The following is a 16814-nucleotide window of genomic DNA, read 5'->3' on the forward strand; positions in this document are numbered from 1 at the left end:
ATATATATATATAGAGAGAGAGAGAGAGAGAGAGAGAGAGAGAGAGATGCAAGTACGAATTTTTCATGGGGCGGGATGGTTTGGAACAGGTCATCTAAAATTGGGATAACATTTACCCGGGACGGGTATTTGAGGTGGGTCATCTAGCTTAAGCTTGATTAGCGTTGTTACGCAGCTGTCAAACGCAGAGTCAACTTTACGATCTGCGATTATAATGTCTTAAGCAAGGCTGAGAAACGGTGGACTAAGACATATTTATTTTTCTATGTCAACACAATGACAGAATAAATTTGTGTTCAAAACGTACTTACCTTTCCCTCTAGACCTTTTTAGCCACGCATCCAGCATGGAGCCGCTTGCAACTCTCTTCGTCGCCATTTGTGAGTCACATGATGGTATGAACCATTCACAGTCCATGGAACACTCTAAGCCAATCAGAGTACGGCTTACATATGGCACAAGGGGCAGTAATGGCTGCACTCATGTCGAGGATGTAAACAAAGTTGACGCGGCAATGAACATACATGATATAGTGGATGTAATTTACGTTCACAACTTTTTTTGCCGTCAGAAATATTTAATATTAAATTTTGTGACTCGACTGACAATAGCCGGCGGCATAACAAGCCACAGACGGCGATTTGCCACCGGTGACCGGCTACTTTTGAGACCGCTGTCTATTATGGCTTTTGAGGTGTGTTTAGGATCAATATCCCTTTGTAGACGCCATCCTCTTTTCAACTTCAACTTTTTTACAGATGGGGTTATGTTTGCTTCCAGAATTTGCTGGAATTTCATTGAATCCATTCTTCCCTCTACCCATGAAATGTTCCCTGTGCCATTGGCTGCAACACAACCCCAAAGCATGATTGATCTACCCCCATGCTTAATGGTTGGAGAAGTGTTCTTTTTTTCTCCAAACATGCCTTTTGACAAAGAGTTCCATTTTAACCTCATCGGTCCACAGGACTTGTTTCCAAAATGAATTAGGCTTGTTTAGATGTTCTTTTGCAAACTTCTGACGCTGAATTTTGTGGTGCGGATGCAGGAGAGGTTTTCTTCTGATGACTCTTCCATGAAGGCCATATTTGTGCAGGTGTTGCTGAACAGTAGAACAATGTACCACAACTCCAGAGTCTGCTAAATCTTCCGGAAGGTCTTTTGCAGTCAAGCGGGGGTTCTGATTTGCCTTTCTAGCAATCCTATGAGCAGCTCTCTCTGAAATTTTTTCCTGGTCTTCCAGACCTTATTTTGACCTCCACTGTTCATGTTAACTGCCATTTCTTAATTACATTTCGAACTGAGGAAATGGCAACCTGAAAATGTTTTGCTATCATCTTATAGCGTTCTCCTGCTTTGTGGACCTCAACCATTTTCATTTGCAGAGTGGTAGGAAGCTGCTTAAAAGAACCCATGGCCGCTGATTTTTGGGACTAGGTTAGAGGAGCCTGGGTATTTATAAAGCTTTGAAATTTGCATCACCTGGCCTTTCATAACGATGAGTGTGAACAAGCCATAACCCTAACAAACTAATTAAGGTCTGAGACCTTGATCAGAGTGTTCAAATCTCCTAGGGTTCCCATACTTTGCAAGTTACTCCTTTCCTTTTTTCACTCTAAAATTGTACAAAATCAAAATGATACACAGATATTGCTTAAAATGTTGAAAAGTGTTTCATCTTTAACTTTATGCCTTTTGGAGTTCAATTCATCTTCAACTTGCTTAACTGTTCACAGTAACAGTAATTTTGACCAGGGGTGCCCAAACTTTTGCATACCACTGTATTACCCCAATTTTGACATCACTTCACTGGTTACCAGTTAAATTCGGAATTTATTTTTAAAAATTGATTATTTCAAGCTGACCTGGCGACTTGTCCAGGGTGTACCCCGCCTTTCGCCCATAGTCAGCTGGGATAGGCTCCAGTTTGCCTGCGACCCTGTAGAAGGATAAAGCGGCTAGAGATAATGAGATGAGATGAGATTATTTCAAGCTTTACATAGTTTAGCTCCAAAGTATCTATCTGAATTTATTAGTAACCTATCAAACAGTTAGACTCTTATTCATCTGACCAAGGCTTATTTGCTGTTCCAAAGTTCAAACTAAAGACAAATGGTGATAAAATATTTTCTGTGGTGGCTCCTAGACTTTGGAAGAGGTTGCCTCCAAGTATTGGGTCAGCCGACTTTGGTAAAAAGTTAAGTCTCATTTTTAAAAACTTTTTTTAAATTTTAAAACTGTTTAAAAGAAAAAACACTGTAATGTCATTTGTAATTGCACAAGTTTCTTATTGTTAATGTTTTTTTGTTTGTATATTTTATATTACATGGATTAAAGTTTTCCGTCGCTACGACGGATTTCCGTCAACTGGGAGCGCTAAAAGTCAATGAGTGATGCAGATCCGAGGAAAAAAAGGGGGGGGGGGGGTAGGACCATAGGTCTGATACCGATGTGATATTTAGAACTTCACCAAGCTGCTGTGATTGCCTGTTGTTGAACCCTTTCTTGTGCTATGTTTGAGTATATTTCAAGGAATAAGTTGTTGCGCTAGATAGGCCTAAATAAATAAATACAGCCTACGCTACTGTCTAGTCCCGGGGAGGCTCGGCGTAGGCCACTGATGAAACTATTTGGCTGTCCTACTACTAGGCAACTACTTGCCTACTACTAATACTAGGCCTATTGTTGTTGTTGTAGTAGTAGTAATAATGATGATGATATTTGCCTATTGAAAGGTGATCAGGTGAAAAATCTAAACAGCCCTGTTGAAGCCGCAGCAAGACTTATGCTATTAAGCCTTTTGTAGGTTAAACAGGCTTCGTCAGTGTAGCAGTGGGGGAGGAGCACAGAAAGACGGCAGGCCAGAATAAAGTTCAATAACTTGTTTATTTTGCTCTTTTCAGATGCAAAATTCACTCTCTCAGCCATGCATGCGTGCGCTCGCGTGCGCACACACACCCAAGTCGTCTGGCTGGGGACAGAGCTCACTTCCTCTGCTCTCTCTCTCTCTCTAGGGCGCGGTCACTGGGAAGACACACAAACCACGGGTTAATTGACATCGGGTGTAGTGATTCTGCCACTTACCTTCCCTGACTCCGCCCTCCGGTCACAGACCGGCGCTTGACCACGCCCCCGCTGCCACAGTCAGACAACGTTCTGGAAAGGCTGTGTTTTTCTTTGGTTTGATTAGCCTATGATTTAATCTTTAAACATTATGGTTTCAACAGTTCGCTTAAACATTGGAGGCTGCAGAGTTGGGCTGCAAGATTTCCCAACACTTGTTTAAGATGCCAAACTTCATAGTAAGGAGAAAATAATTCCACAGTATTTAGTGCCTCGTCAGTCTCAAAAATTAATAGTGAAGGACCAATGTGAATTAAGTCCCAAAAAAACATCTCGTAGGCCTATATTTTACATTTTCAAAAAAAGTCCGGAATTGGAAGTCAGTCAGTGGAGTGTAATGAAGTGTCTCATTCACTAAGCACAAAAGGTCGGAAAACAGTGGAGAAAACAGCTATTGCTTAAATAGGCTACTAAGGCTACATTAGTAATTTAATGTATGTGACACATTCATTGATTTAAATAGATAAAGAAGCCAATACTCCGAAGCTCAAAATTCAGGAAAGTGGCTCCGGTGTCGCAAGTGGACAAGAACAGTTATTTGAAAGTTAACCTAATGAATTTGTGCGTGCACGTGCGATTTCATGAAGAACCGGGACAATTGGTATTTGGTGAAAGATTCACACCTATGACTCATTATATTCACGCATGCCCTCTCGCCCACTGTTGCTTCATTTTCCCTATTTACACGAGTGTCTGAAGATGGAGTTTTCAGAAATCTTCACTCTGCCCAGTTTGCGAAAGTAGCTGTTTTCAGTGACTGAAACCTCTGTATAGGTGTGAATGAGAGGTGCAACCGAATAAATAAATATGCGTCTTTTTTATCTGGCTGCATGTAGGCTATCACTGCGCAAAGCCTCTAATGTTGAAATGGTAGTAATATTTGTTAAAATAATAGTAGGCTAATCTCCACATTAATTGGTAAAATGGCACAAGGGATGTGATGGGGGGATGGCCTCTTTATAAGGGGGATGATTTGAGATTTTTATTTCAGAAGGGGGATGCCATCCCCCCACATCCCCCCTCAACTCGAGTACTGCGTATATTTCACCAGACATAGGCCCTTCGATTTCCATCACTAGAGCGCGTCAAATTACTTTCGGTTTTGCCATGCATGGGCGCGCTTCTTTTAAATGAAGGCACAGTTCGACTGCACTTGTACTTTTCTCTTAACCACTGTTGTGCATTACTAAAGTATTGTTGAAATAAATTTGCACTTTGCACTGAAAACTTGATGTTTCATCATTTATAGCCAGTAATGACAATGGTAAAGTCTTGCCTTCGCTTTAGTCACTGTTAAAATTATGTAAATGTACTATAAGTACCCCTACTTATAGTACTGTATAGTACTATAGTACTGTATAGTACTGGGACCTAGGGTATAATGGACAACACGGCGTTTAAAATTTGACACATCGCTGACGTGGTAGGGGCCAACGACATGGAGGTTTTTTTTTTGCTTTGATCCATGTATTCATGTTTTATAGCTTATAGTTTTTATATTTTTATTTGAATATATTTCTGGAATGCTTTTATTTTAATCAAGTAAAGTGCTTTGTGCTGCCTGGTGTGCGTGTGTGCGTCCGTCCGTCCTTCCCCATTATATTTTTTCCTTTGGCTCCTCCTGCTTAAGACTGAGTGACACATTTGCGATCTCAGAATGAGTTATGCAGCAGTAGAGTATATATTTGCTTAGCCTCATTCTTTTAATATTTAATTGGTCAATTGTATATGAAGGGAAGACTACATCTATTTCAAAACCCTGTATAATACGGTTTGGCTTTATGCTGCAAACATGGATCTCTCTCTTACGTTAATGTTAGTAGAGACTGGCTGTTATAACAAGAAAGCTAATGCAAGACGAGTTCAAAATATTGCAGTTCTGAGGAAGAGACCTATTTAAACATCATTTGACAAGACTCTTTTTCTGTGCACTGACTTGAAAAGGTCATCTTGTGTAAACCAGAGTTACTCATGCTGTGGCTAAACTAGTGGATAAGTTTAGTAATATATTGGTGTTTCAGTCATCTTGGCAGTGATGTATGGGGGTATGTTTTTTGTTTTAAAAAGCAGTCTGTACAGTTTTAGTTTAACGAACATAGGGATATTTGTTTGAAAGGGACAAATAAATACACTTAATAGTAAATACACTTCTCTTGTAGTAACCAGCTGATCTTGTGTGTTCTTGCTTAAGTTGGTGTTCTTTGAGTGATAAGCTGTCTTGTTTTTGCACCAAACTTTTTTTTTTTCTTTTTTAGAATTATGACTCAAAGGTGCAGCCTTGTTACATAACATGGCTCTACACTTCTCATTCTCAGAGCAGCATAGAGCGATAAGTTCTGGTCAGCTTAAAATGCACAGATAGCCACTTGGTTAAACCTGTACCTCCTTAGATGTCATCTCACCCATATACTGATGCCATCTGTTAACATCTTTTTGTCTTTTTCTGCCAGTGGAATTTCCCATTGCTGATGCAGGCATGGAAACTGGGACCTGCTCTGGCTACAGGTAACACCATAGTGATGAAGGTGGCAGAGCAGACACCTCTCACTGCGCTCTACGTGGCCAGTCTGATCAAAGAGGTTTGAGCTGTACCCTTTAGGCCTAAATAGGCCCAAGATACCTACATCTTGCCTAAATTCCATACGTATGTACATAAAATTCTGTAATTCTTTCTCTATTGATTACCTTTAGGTGGGCTTCCCTCCTGGTGTTGTGAACATCATCCCTGGAATGGGCCCTACAGCTGGGGCAGCCATTGCTTCCCACAATGATGTGGATAAAATTGCCTTCACTGGTTCCACTGAGGTAACAATATAGATTTTCAGAATTAAATGTGGACATTGCATGTGTTGAGAAGGGATGTGCATTTTGCCAGATTCACTTAACTGCCAGGTGCCAAATAAAATGAGTATTTAATATGTAAGGAATTAAAAGTGATGGGGCATGTGGAAAATGATGAACAGCAGGATGGTCTGATGCATTACCAGCCAGAAGTGTTAGGATTTTTAAATTTTTATTAAAGAATGACACATTTTATCAATGCATAGTTACATTTACTGTTGTGCAACAGCTGAGAAATAAGTTCATTTTCATTATAATGGTTATAAACAGCGTCTCTGTCTTTTGAAATTAAAGGGAAAAAAACAAACAAACCCGTAACTTGTCATACAACTGTGCAAAGCACAAAGTGCTCATTCCTGAGGACTCCAAACATTGATGCTGACCGGAGTCTTCTTTCAGAAATAATATAGATATTTAGGCACTGCCTAAAAGCGGCGCTCCTGATGAGTGTATGCGCAAAATATGTGCAAGGGCACAAAATCAACCTGAATAGAATAATAGGCGTGCGTAGCCGCTTGACCACAGCCTGTTTGTTGACTCTGCCTTTGTTTTGGATCTGTCTGCTAGCGTGTTTGTAATACAACTCTTCCTGCAGTTACATCTGCCCTTACACGACAAACTGTCAATTGTCCCACAAGCTAGTGGACGAATAAAACTGTTTTTAGTTTTATATGAAATTTTCGTGAATGTTTTCTGTAAAATGTGTTCGTAAATAAGCCCATGTTTTTTAAAAAAGCAAATTAAAAATAAGAGCTGGATTAAAAACCCGTGTATCTTATGTAAATAAAGATCCAAATTTCGTTGTCCGGTGGTCATGTTTCACATACATCGCCTTGTACCTATGAGCCGGTACCTGGTGACTCATTGGGCAGGCCATCAAAAATCAGGTTTCTGAGTATGGGGCTCCACTCCACAATTAAACATCTTGCAGATCACCAGAGCAAAGGGTTTTTTGTTTGTTCAAAAAAAAAGTGTCTATTGTTTTGTCACTTTGTATTATCTTTCCTGTAAAGATATCTTGTCCTGCAAGCATCCTATTGATGTCTGTAACCTGCATACCAGGACAGCACTTTGCATTAAAATATTACCAGACATGACTACTCTTTTTCCATACTTTTAAGTTTGTTGCCAAATTATTTGACTCCAGTACATGTTCTGTAGGTAGGTCATCTAATTCAGCAAGCCTCTGGCACCAGCAACCTAAAGAAAGTAACTCTGGAACTGGGAGGAAAGAGTCCCAACATTATTTTATCTGATGCCAACAGTGAGTACATCTTCTGTGTTGTGTTTTCTGAATTGAATTTGGTGCATCTCTCTCTAATCAGCTGCTACAGAAAATATTTTTAATTTCTTTATTGTAGAAAGCTAATACCTTGTCAATTTAGCGAATATTTGAACGAAGACCAAATTTGGTTAAGCTATTTTCGTTATTCTGGTAGTGGAGCAAGCAGTGGACCAGGCCCACTTGGCCATCTTCTTCAACCAGGGCCAGTGCTGTTGTGCAGGTTCACGCACCTATGTGCAGGAAAGCATCTACAAGGAGTTTGTTGAGCTCAGTGTTGAAAAAGCAAAAAAAAGAGTGGTGGGAAATCCTTTTAACCTTCAAACTGAACAAGGACCACAGGTATGACTAGAACACACCTTGCCTTTTCCTTTAAAAAAAAAAATCGCTTTGCTTTCTACTGGTTGTTGTAGGGTATGACTTTTCTTGGAGTTTTATTGCTGAATTTTTATAGTTGTGGAGAGATGGTTACACTAAAGTGATAACTATGATGCATGAGTCAGAGATGCCTGTACTACAAATTCACACCAGATGGTGGTGGTGGGGGCATGAATAAGACATAAGCATTCATGCAATCCTGGACCGGTCAAAGTCAGAATTTGTACTGCTCAATTCTGTAACTTTTGTACTAGTAGTACAAATAGTGTGTCGGTTGCAAAGTGAACGGACACTCGGATTAAGAAATTGGCAGATATTTTTACTTTGATCTGATGTAAATCATGTAACTAATTATTTATCAAGTATATCCTTACTGAGATTCACTTTTTAGAGCCTAACAAGACAATACGAACTAATGTAAACAATTGGCTTCAACTCGCATAAATATGAATTGGAAATTTTTTGTTTACTTTAGCTTATGCAAATGCACAACTTTACTAAAAGATTGATGAATGAGGCTCAATGTCCCCAACATAGAAACCTGAAAACTTTAGAAACTCTAACAGACCTTTACTTTTTAATAGTAGGGGAGAGCGGGGTAAGATGAGCCACTTTTTACATTTTTCATCATAACTACATGTTAAAGCCATTTTTGCTTCCAGTCTACACACCATACCAAATTTCAAAGTGTACTGTTACTATCTGAGCAAAAAATAATTGATAAGCTCTTATGGTTAGAGTGATATTACCTCTTGAAAAAAAAATGTCAAGTGGCTCAACTTACCCCATGCACGGGGTAAGATGAGCCACTGTGTGGGGTAAATTGAGCCAACACAAAACATGTTAGGTTAACAAAGTAAACAACTTTTATTATTAGAAATGCAATCAGTGAATCAAGTCAAGTCAATCAAGTGGGGGATAGGGCCGTTGCATAGAGAAGGGGAGATGAAGAGAGAGGTGATAGAACGAGATGGGATAGGGAGGGATACATAGATGGATAGAGAGAGAGAGATATGCATAGATAGATAGAAAGAGGGATGGTTAGAGAGGGAATGAGAGATATACTATATTATAGAAATTACTAAAACAGTAGAACAGTGCCAAAAAATCTTATTTCTTTCAGTAGGTTAAAACATTGCTAAAACATGCAGCAATCATTCCATCAATCATTTCATCATTATTCAATGTTCCAAGCGTTCAAATTGCAAGGGAACACCATTTGCCTCTCCCTCCGTGCTGTCCCCCCAACAGTAAAGGGGTGGGGCAATTTTTTCACAATATCCTGTCTTGACAGGACAGCCTTATCTTTCTCTTTGAAGACAAAGGTCGGCTTTCTTGCAGAGCCATGGCATGACCGGCTTCTTTTGACAAATCTTGCCTCTATTTCGAAGACATCCAATTTGATTATCTGGCCAATGAAGAAATGCACTTTCTTCTTCCCCGTGAATTTTGCCACAACATAATCCCCCACATCTAACAACTGGTCTTCCTCATCTGATGTCATTCATATATATATATATATATATATATATATATATATATATATATATATATATATAAAATGTTGTTGTCATATATGACCAGTAAATGTGAAAACTTAAGTGTCATCCATATTGGGTAAGCTCAGCCACCAATGGGGTAAGTTGAGCCAGTGGCTCAACTTGCCCCACATCTAATGGCTCGTCTTACCCCGTGGCCACCATTTTGTAGAAAAATGCTAATAAAGGGGATTAGGCTAATCAAAATTATTTTTATTAGCATTCATATCATAGCTTAGAAAGCCACTAACTTAACCCTAATGTGTCTAAATATTATTCTACTTTTGTCTTCTCTAAATCATCTTCACTGTGGACAAACATGGAATTGACTTAGAAAGCACAAAAACACATTTTTATAAATATCTCCCTCACCTAGTTTGACATGTGGTGCTCCTCTCCACAAGTGTAAGTAAATGGTCCCCCCCCCCCTTGAATGTGGTCACATGGTCACATTTGTTTACTGTTTCTTAGAAACAGGGGGTGGCTCATCTTACCCTCTGGCTCATCTTACCCCGCTCTCCCCTACTGTTTTGGGATTTTGCTGAGTTTACCTTCAACTGTCTGATTTTTTTTTTTCAAAGTAATTAACTGACAAAGTTAATCAGATAATCAGCACACATTTTACTATATAACTGACAAAGTAATTAACTGAAAATTACTCATTAACTAGGGGAATTAAACTTGATATTTTTGATGTTAATCATTAATGTACATGAAAGAAAAAGGCTTAAGTTATAACTTGTTTTAGTGAAAATAAGTACTAAAATGCACTAGAATGCAGGGTTTTGCGTGTTATGTTATTAAAATATTTTCAGGGGACGAATGAATGGTGTATGCACTCCCCCCCCCCCCCCCCCCCCCTTATTTTATTTATTTATACAGTGGTGCTTGAAAGTTTGTGAACCCTTTAGAATTTTCTATATTTCTGCATAAATATGACCTAAAACATCATCAGATTTTCACACAAGTCCTAAAAGTAGATAAGGAGAACCCAGTTAAACAAATGAGACAAAAATATTATACTTGGCCATTTATTTATTGAGGAAAATTATCCAATATTACATATCTGTGAGTGGCAAAAGTATGTGAACCTTTGCTTTCAGTATCTGGTGTGACCCCCTTGTGCAGCAATAACTGCAACTAAACATTTCCAGTAACTGTTGATCAGTCCTGCACACCGGCTTGGAGGAATTTTAGCCCATTCCTCCATACAGAACAGCTTCAACTCTGGGATGTTGGTGGGTTTCCTCACATGAACTGCTCGCTTCAGGTCCTTCCACAACATTTCCATTGGATTAAGGTCAGGACTTTGACTTGGCCATTCCAAAACATTAACTTTATTCTTCTTTAACCATTCTTTGGTAGAACGACTTGTGTGCTTAGGGTTGTTGTCTTGCTGCATGACCCACCTTCTCTTGAGATTCAGTTCATGGACAGATGTCCTGACATTTTCCTTTAGAATTCGCTGGTATAATTCAGAATTCATTGTTCCATCAATGATGGCAAGCCGTCCTGGCCCAGATGCAGCAAAACAGGCCCAAACCAATTATACCACCACCACCATGTTTCACAGATGGGATAAGGTTCTTATGCTGGAATGCAGTGTTTTCCTTTCTCCAAACATAATGCTTCTCATTTAAACCACAAAGTTCTATTTTGGTCTCATCCGTCCACAAAACATTTTTCCAATAGCCTTCTGGCTTGTCCACGTGATCTTTAGCAAACTGCACACGAGCAGCAATGTTCTTTTTGGAGAGCAGTGGCTTTCTCCTTGCAATCCTGCCATGCACACCATTGTTGTTCAGTGTTCTCTTGATGGTGGACTCATGAACATTAACATTAGCCAATGTGAGAGAGGTCTTCAGTTGCTTAGAAGTTACCCTGGGGTCCTTTGTGACCTCGACGACTATTACACGCCTTGCTCTTGGAGTGATCTTTGTTGGTCGACCACTCCTGGGGAGGGTAACAATGGTCTTGAATTTCCTTCATTTGTACACAATCTGTCTGACTGTGGATTGGTGGAGTCCAAACTCTTTAGAGATGGTTTTGTAACCTTTTCCAGCCTGATGAGCATCAACAACGCTTTTTCTGAGGTCCTCAGAAATCTCCTTTGTTCGTGCCATGATACACTTCCACAAACGTGTTGTGAAGATCAGACTTTGATAGATCCCTGTTCTTTAAATAAAACAGGGTGCCCACCCACACCTGATTGTCATCCCATTGATTGAAAACACCTGACTCTAATTTCACCTTCAAATTAACTGCTAATCCTAGAGGTTCACATACTTTTGCCACTCACACATATGTAATATTGGATCATTTCCCTCAATAAATAAATGACCAAGTATAATATTTTTGTCTCATTTGTTTAAATGGGTTCCCTTTATCTACTTTTAGGACTTGTGTGAGAATCTGATGATGTTTTAGGTCATATTTATGCAGAAATGTAGAAAATTCTAAAGGGTTCACAAACTTTCAAGCACCACTGTATATAATTAAATGATCCAAAAAATAATTGGACAGTTGGCTGTTCAGCTATTCCCTGGCCAGGTGTGTGTTTCCTTCATTATTTCACTTCAAGTAACCAGATAAAAGGTCTAGATTTGATTTCAAGTGTGGCATTTGGAATCTGTTACTGTTAACTTTCAGTTTGAAGTCCAAAGAGCTGTCACTGCCAGTAAAGCAAGCTGAAAAATCAAAACACCTCCATCAGAGAGGGAGAATATAAAACACACACATGTGGCCAAATCAACTAGTTAAGTGCATTTATTAAAAAGAAAGAATGCCCTGGTGAGCTCAGGAACACCAAAGGCTAAGAAGACCCCTTCATAACAGTTAGCCAGATCAAGACGACCCTTCAGGAAGTAAGAGTTTCTGTGTCAAAGTTAACAATCGAGAAGACTACATCAGAGTAAATTCACAGGGTTTACCACAAGATGTAAACCATTGGTAAGCCTCAAAAACTGGAAGATTATAGAAGCGGTAGCCAGAACATCTTAACCTGTGCAGTTATGGAACATCCTACAGACAAATGAGACAAAAAAATACTTTTACCAGAATGATGGGAAGAGAAGAATATGGAGGAAAGAAGGAACTGCTCGTGATCTGAACCTCATCTTATGGTGTGGGTATGTATGGCTACCAGTGGAACTGAGGGTTACCTTGTATTTATTGATGTGACTGACAAAAGCAGTAGGATGAATTCTTGTGTATATATTCAGCCAGATGCTTCAAAACTCTGTGGACAGTGTTTCGCAGTGCAGATGGACAATGACCTGAAACATACTTCAAAAATAACCCAGGACTTTTTTAAGGCAAAGGAGTGGAATGTCCTACCTGAATCCAGTTGAGCATGCATTTCACTTGTGGAAGGCAAAACACTCAAGAACAAGCAGGAACTGAAGATAGTTGCAGTAAAAGCCTTTTTTGAGCATCACCAGCATCGGGTCATGTCAACAGGTTCAACCTCAGATGGTCACTGACTGCAAAGTTCCAATTATTTTGATTTCTTAAAAAGGAATGCCTTGAAATACAAATACCACACTTGAAATCTGATGTTGATATCTGCTTATTTGTAAGTGAAATAATACACACCTGGCTATTGGTGGTCGCCACAGTAGATTGTCCAGATCCGCATATTTGATTTTGACATAGCTTTTACACCAGATGCCCTCCCTGACGCAACCCTCCAATCTAGTGCTGGCTCCAAGCCCAGATAAGTTTGCACTGGCTTTTTTTTTTAATAAAAAAAAAAAACTACTAATTTGCAGGTCTTTGAACTGTGGGAGGCAACCAGAGCACCCATAGGAAACCCATGCAGACACGGAGAGCATGTAAACCCCACGCAGAAAGGCCCCATCTGCCGTGAGGTTCAAACCCAGAACCTTCTTGCTGTGAGGCTACAGTGCTAAACGCTGCACTACTGTGCAGCCAATTATTTTTGGCCCCTTAAAAAGGGAGGACCCACAATAAAGTACTGTTAGTCCTACAGTGTTCACCCAATGTAAAGACCCTCTAAAGGTCAAAATCATTAAATGTTGTCCGTGTCCAAATATTTATGAACATGACCATATGTACTGATCAGCCATAAAATTAAAAATGCTGACTGGTAAAGTGAATTACACTGATGTAACAATGGCACCTGTCAAGGGGTGGGATATACAGGGTGTTTCAAAAAATTTGAGATTTCACAGTCTAATAACTTTGCCAATTCTCATTCAATTGACCTCAAATTTTAACAGCATGTGTGGAAACAGGTCAAAATTTTGTTTAATGTTTTTTGTTTTTATCTTTTTAGGTATAGAAATACCATTCACTGGAAAAGAAAAGGCATTTTGTGTGTTAGAGTATGCTCGAACACAGTCGAACAAGACTGTGCCGCATGCATGAGTGAATTCTCTAAAAATGCACCAACTGCAATGCAGATTTGGACATGGCACAAAAAGTTTAAAGAGGAAGGCTGTCTGTGCAGGGCAAAAGGATCTGGACAACCGCCAGCATCGGGAGAGACGGTTGAACGGGTTTGCGAATGTTGAAAATTTGTGAAATCGTTCATGAAATCCACATACCTTTTTGAATTTCTCATTCTGATTTTGAGGAATGAATATTATATTGCTCAACATTAAGTCTGTTCAGTTTCATTTGCCTAGACTATGTAGTTTCTGGGATATTTACATCTCAAATAATATCAAATTTTTTGAAACTGTATTAGGCAGCAAGAGAAACAGTTTTGAAAATTGATGTGTTGGAAGCAGGAAAAACGGGCTCTGAGGATCTGAGTGACTTTGACAGGGCCAAATTGTGATGGCTGGATGAGTATCTCCAAAATGGCACATCTTGTGGGTGTTCCCAGTACGTAGTGGTTAGTACCTGCCAAAAGTGGTGGAAGGAAAGACAAATCGGTGAACCAGTGACAGGGTCATGGGTGGCCAAAGCTAATTGATTCGCATGAGGCACGAATGCTAGCCAATATGGTCCAGTCCCACAGAAGAGCTACTGTAGCACAAACTGCTGAAAAAGGTTAATGCTGACACCTTTGTTTTAGCCAGCATTAACCTTTTCAGCAGTTTGTGCTAACATAACATACCCCATCTCTTGACAGGTGCCATTGTGACAGTATAATCAATGTAATTCACTTTACTGGTCAGTGTTTTTAATTTTATGGCTGATTTGATGTATATTCATTGTAGAGGTATATAGAATATTCAGGTATATTCTTCATTTTATCATTTGCTGTTTTGGCTGAAGATTGATGATGAGCAGTACCAGAAGATTCTGGGCTACATAAGCAGTGGGAAACGCGAGGGAGCAAAGATCATGTGTGGAGGTGATGTGGCAGCAGACCGCGGTTACTTTATCCAGCCTACCATCTTCACAGATGTTCAGGATGGCATGACAATTGCTCGTGAAGAGGTGAAACTGAAGCTAAGAACCTCTTATCTGATTGTTCCCTTAGATCATGACTTAACAGAAACCAGATGTCTTCAGTGCTTCGCTTACTTTGAATTAAACTTTCTCTTTATTAGATCTTTGGTCCAGTTATGCAAATTCTGAAGTTTAAGAGTGTGGAAGAGGTGATTGAGAGAGCCAATGACACAAAGTATGGATTGGCAGCTGCTGTCTTCACGACAGATATCAACAAGGCGCAGTACATCTCCAACAGTCTTCGTGCTGGCACTGTCTGGTATGTCAGTAACACAATTTTACTCCAAGGGTTGGGTTTTAATCCAATCTGCACAGGATGATTACCATGCACTGATCATTTAGGAAAGATAATTTATGCTTATTGCTGCCAACTCTGTTGGAGGAGGTTATGTTCTCACCTCTGTTTTGTCTCTTCCCAATGTAACTCAAAAATTAGTGAAAGGATTTTGATGAAATTTTAAGACAAGATGGGTCAAGGAATAACGGATTTTAGATGTAGATCCGGATATGTGGCTTGACGGAGGTAAGCACTCTACTGAGTGCCCTTCTAGTTGTTCTTATGGGGTTTCAAGTGTTTTCCCTGTGTCCCTGTGGGGTTTCCTCCACGTTTTCCACTTTCCTCCCAGATCCCAAAAATACTGGTAGGGGGTTATGTTGACTCTAATTTGCTACTTAGTGTGAATGTGTGCATGGTACCCTACAGTGGACTGGCATCCAATCCAGGGTGTATTCCATTTCAGTGTTCTCAGGACAGGCTCTGAATTGATGTCAAAGATGAGTGATGTCCACAAATCCCTCTACCAGTGTTTCTTCAAATGTTTTAGACAATACACTAAGCGGTTTGGTGCTGTTTTTCTCTCCAAACCAGGAATCACTAAATATTAAATGTGGGGGGGTGGATGATTTTGAAGTCAGGGTTTTGTATGGGGGGCGGGGGGTTAACTGTAGTGCCCCCATGTGGTGAAAAACATCTTTTTTAAAAAATCAATTTAACGAAGCATGTCGGTGATCTGGAGTTGACTGCAAATAAATTTGCACACATTTTTGCTTATCTTATAGGGAACCTTTTTTATGGAGAAGGGAAGGTGGCATGTTAATACCACTCAGTTAGGTTTTCATATTTTTCATGTCTACAGGATTAACTGCTACAATGTGTTTGGAGTTCAGGCTCCGTTTGGCGGCTACAAGGCCTCAGGGACTGGACGTGAATTGGGAGAGTATGGGCTGGAAAATTACACTGAAGTCAAAACCGTAAGCATGCACACCTCATCCTTGTGAAACAGTACAGTTCTATTACATCTGTATCTAACAGTGTGTGAGGAAAAATTACTGATTTTGGGCACAGGTTTGCCAGAATTAATAATGAACTCCTGATGACCTAAAACATCTATGATTGGCAAAAATGTTCTGCATTTGTTATAGTTATGCGATTGAAATTAATGCTAGTCCTGCATTAAATTATTAATCTGTCAAGTTATAGTACAGCATTTTTGGATCATATGTACCTGACTATAGCATCTTCATTGATCTCAAACATGAATTACAATGCATGATGGTATATTTGACTTTTACCCCTTATAAAAAATTAATCTGTAATGTTTATTTTTGGTCCTACAGGTAACAATTCAAATTCCTCAGAAAAATTCATAAGTGGTTTTGACCATTTTATTGAAGCAACCAGTGACCCGATGCAAAAAATGGGCAGACAAGTACAAGGCTCATTGTTTTGAGAAATTCTGTGATGTAATAAGCTGTTTCAAGGAGCCTTATTTCCTCAGAATCTTGTTCAGAAGCACTTAAAATACCAGCATTATCACACCTATTGTACTTATGGAATTTTGATCCATTGTTGCTTTTGGTCCATTTAGACAGTGACTCAGAAACTTGTTTTTAGGCAAGCATTAGAATGGTGCAATGCCCCTAACCCAATTTTTCTGGAATAAATGCTTCAAAGTTTCTTTTGTGTGGTTGTTTCATGTATTTATGTAACCATTTTAGAACTGATTAAAACATATATGCAATACAACATGACTTTCATAATGAACAAGAAATGTCTAGTCAAGTTTTTGTATAGCACTTTTAAACAATAAACATTGTCACAAAGCAGCTTTACAGAATTTGAACAACTTAAAACATGAGCTAATTTTATCCCTAATCTATCCCCAATGAGCAAGCCTGTGGCGACAGTGGCAAGGAAAAACTCCCTCAGATGATATGAGGAAGAAACC

General features: G+C 39.4%; 1 protein-coding gene across 1 annotated transcript in view; it reads left to right on the forward strand.

Moving 5' to 3' along the window:
- The window catches only part of LOC132872218 (aldehyde dehydrogenase, mitochondrial-like), a 96927-nt gene extending 80384 nt beyond the window's left edge, over positions 1 to 16543 (forward strand). The window contains exons 6-13 of the mRNA XM_060906871.1: positions 5574 to 5702; positions 5815 to 5928; positions 7126 to 7228; positions 7404 to 7588; positions 14410 to 14574; positions 14688 to 14845; positions 15723 to 15837; positions 16204 to 16543. Of these exons, the coding sequence (XP_060762854.1) occupies positions 5574 to 5702; positions 5815 to 5928; positions 7126 to 7228; positions 7404 to 7588; positions 14410 to 14574; positions 14688 to 14845; positions 15723 to 15837; positions 16204 to 16236 (1002 nt within the window). The 3' untranslated portion in view covers positions 16237 to 16543. The remainder of the gene's footprint in view (positions 1 to 5573; positions 5703 to 5814; positions 5929 to 7125; positions 7229 to 7403; positions 7589 to 14409; positions 14575 to 14687; positions 14846 to 15722; positions 15838 to 16203) is intronic.
- Positions 16544 to 16814: the final 271 nt, after the last annotated feature.

This window comes from Neoarius graeffei, chromosome 24 (assembly GCF_027579695.1).
Source record: "Neoarius graeffei isolate fNeoGra1 chromosome 24, fNeoGra1.pri, whole genome shotgun sequence".
NCBI lineage: Eukaryota > Metazoa > Chordata > Actinopteri > Siluriformes > Ariidae > Neoarius > Neoarius graeffei.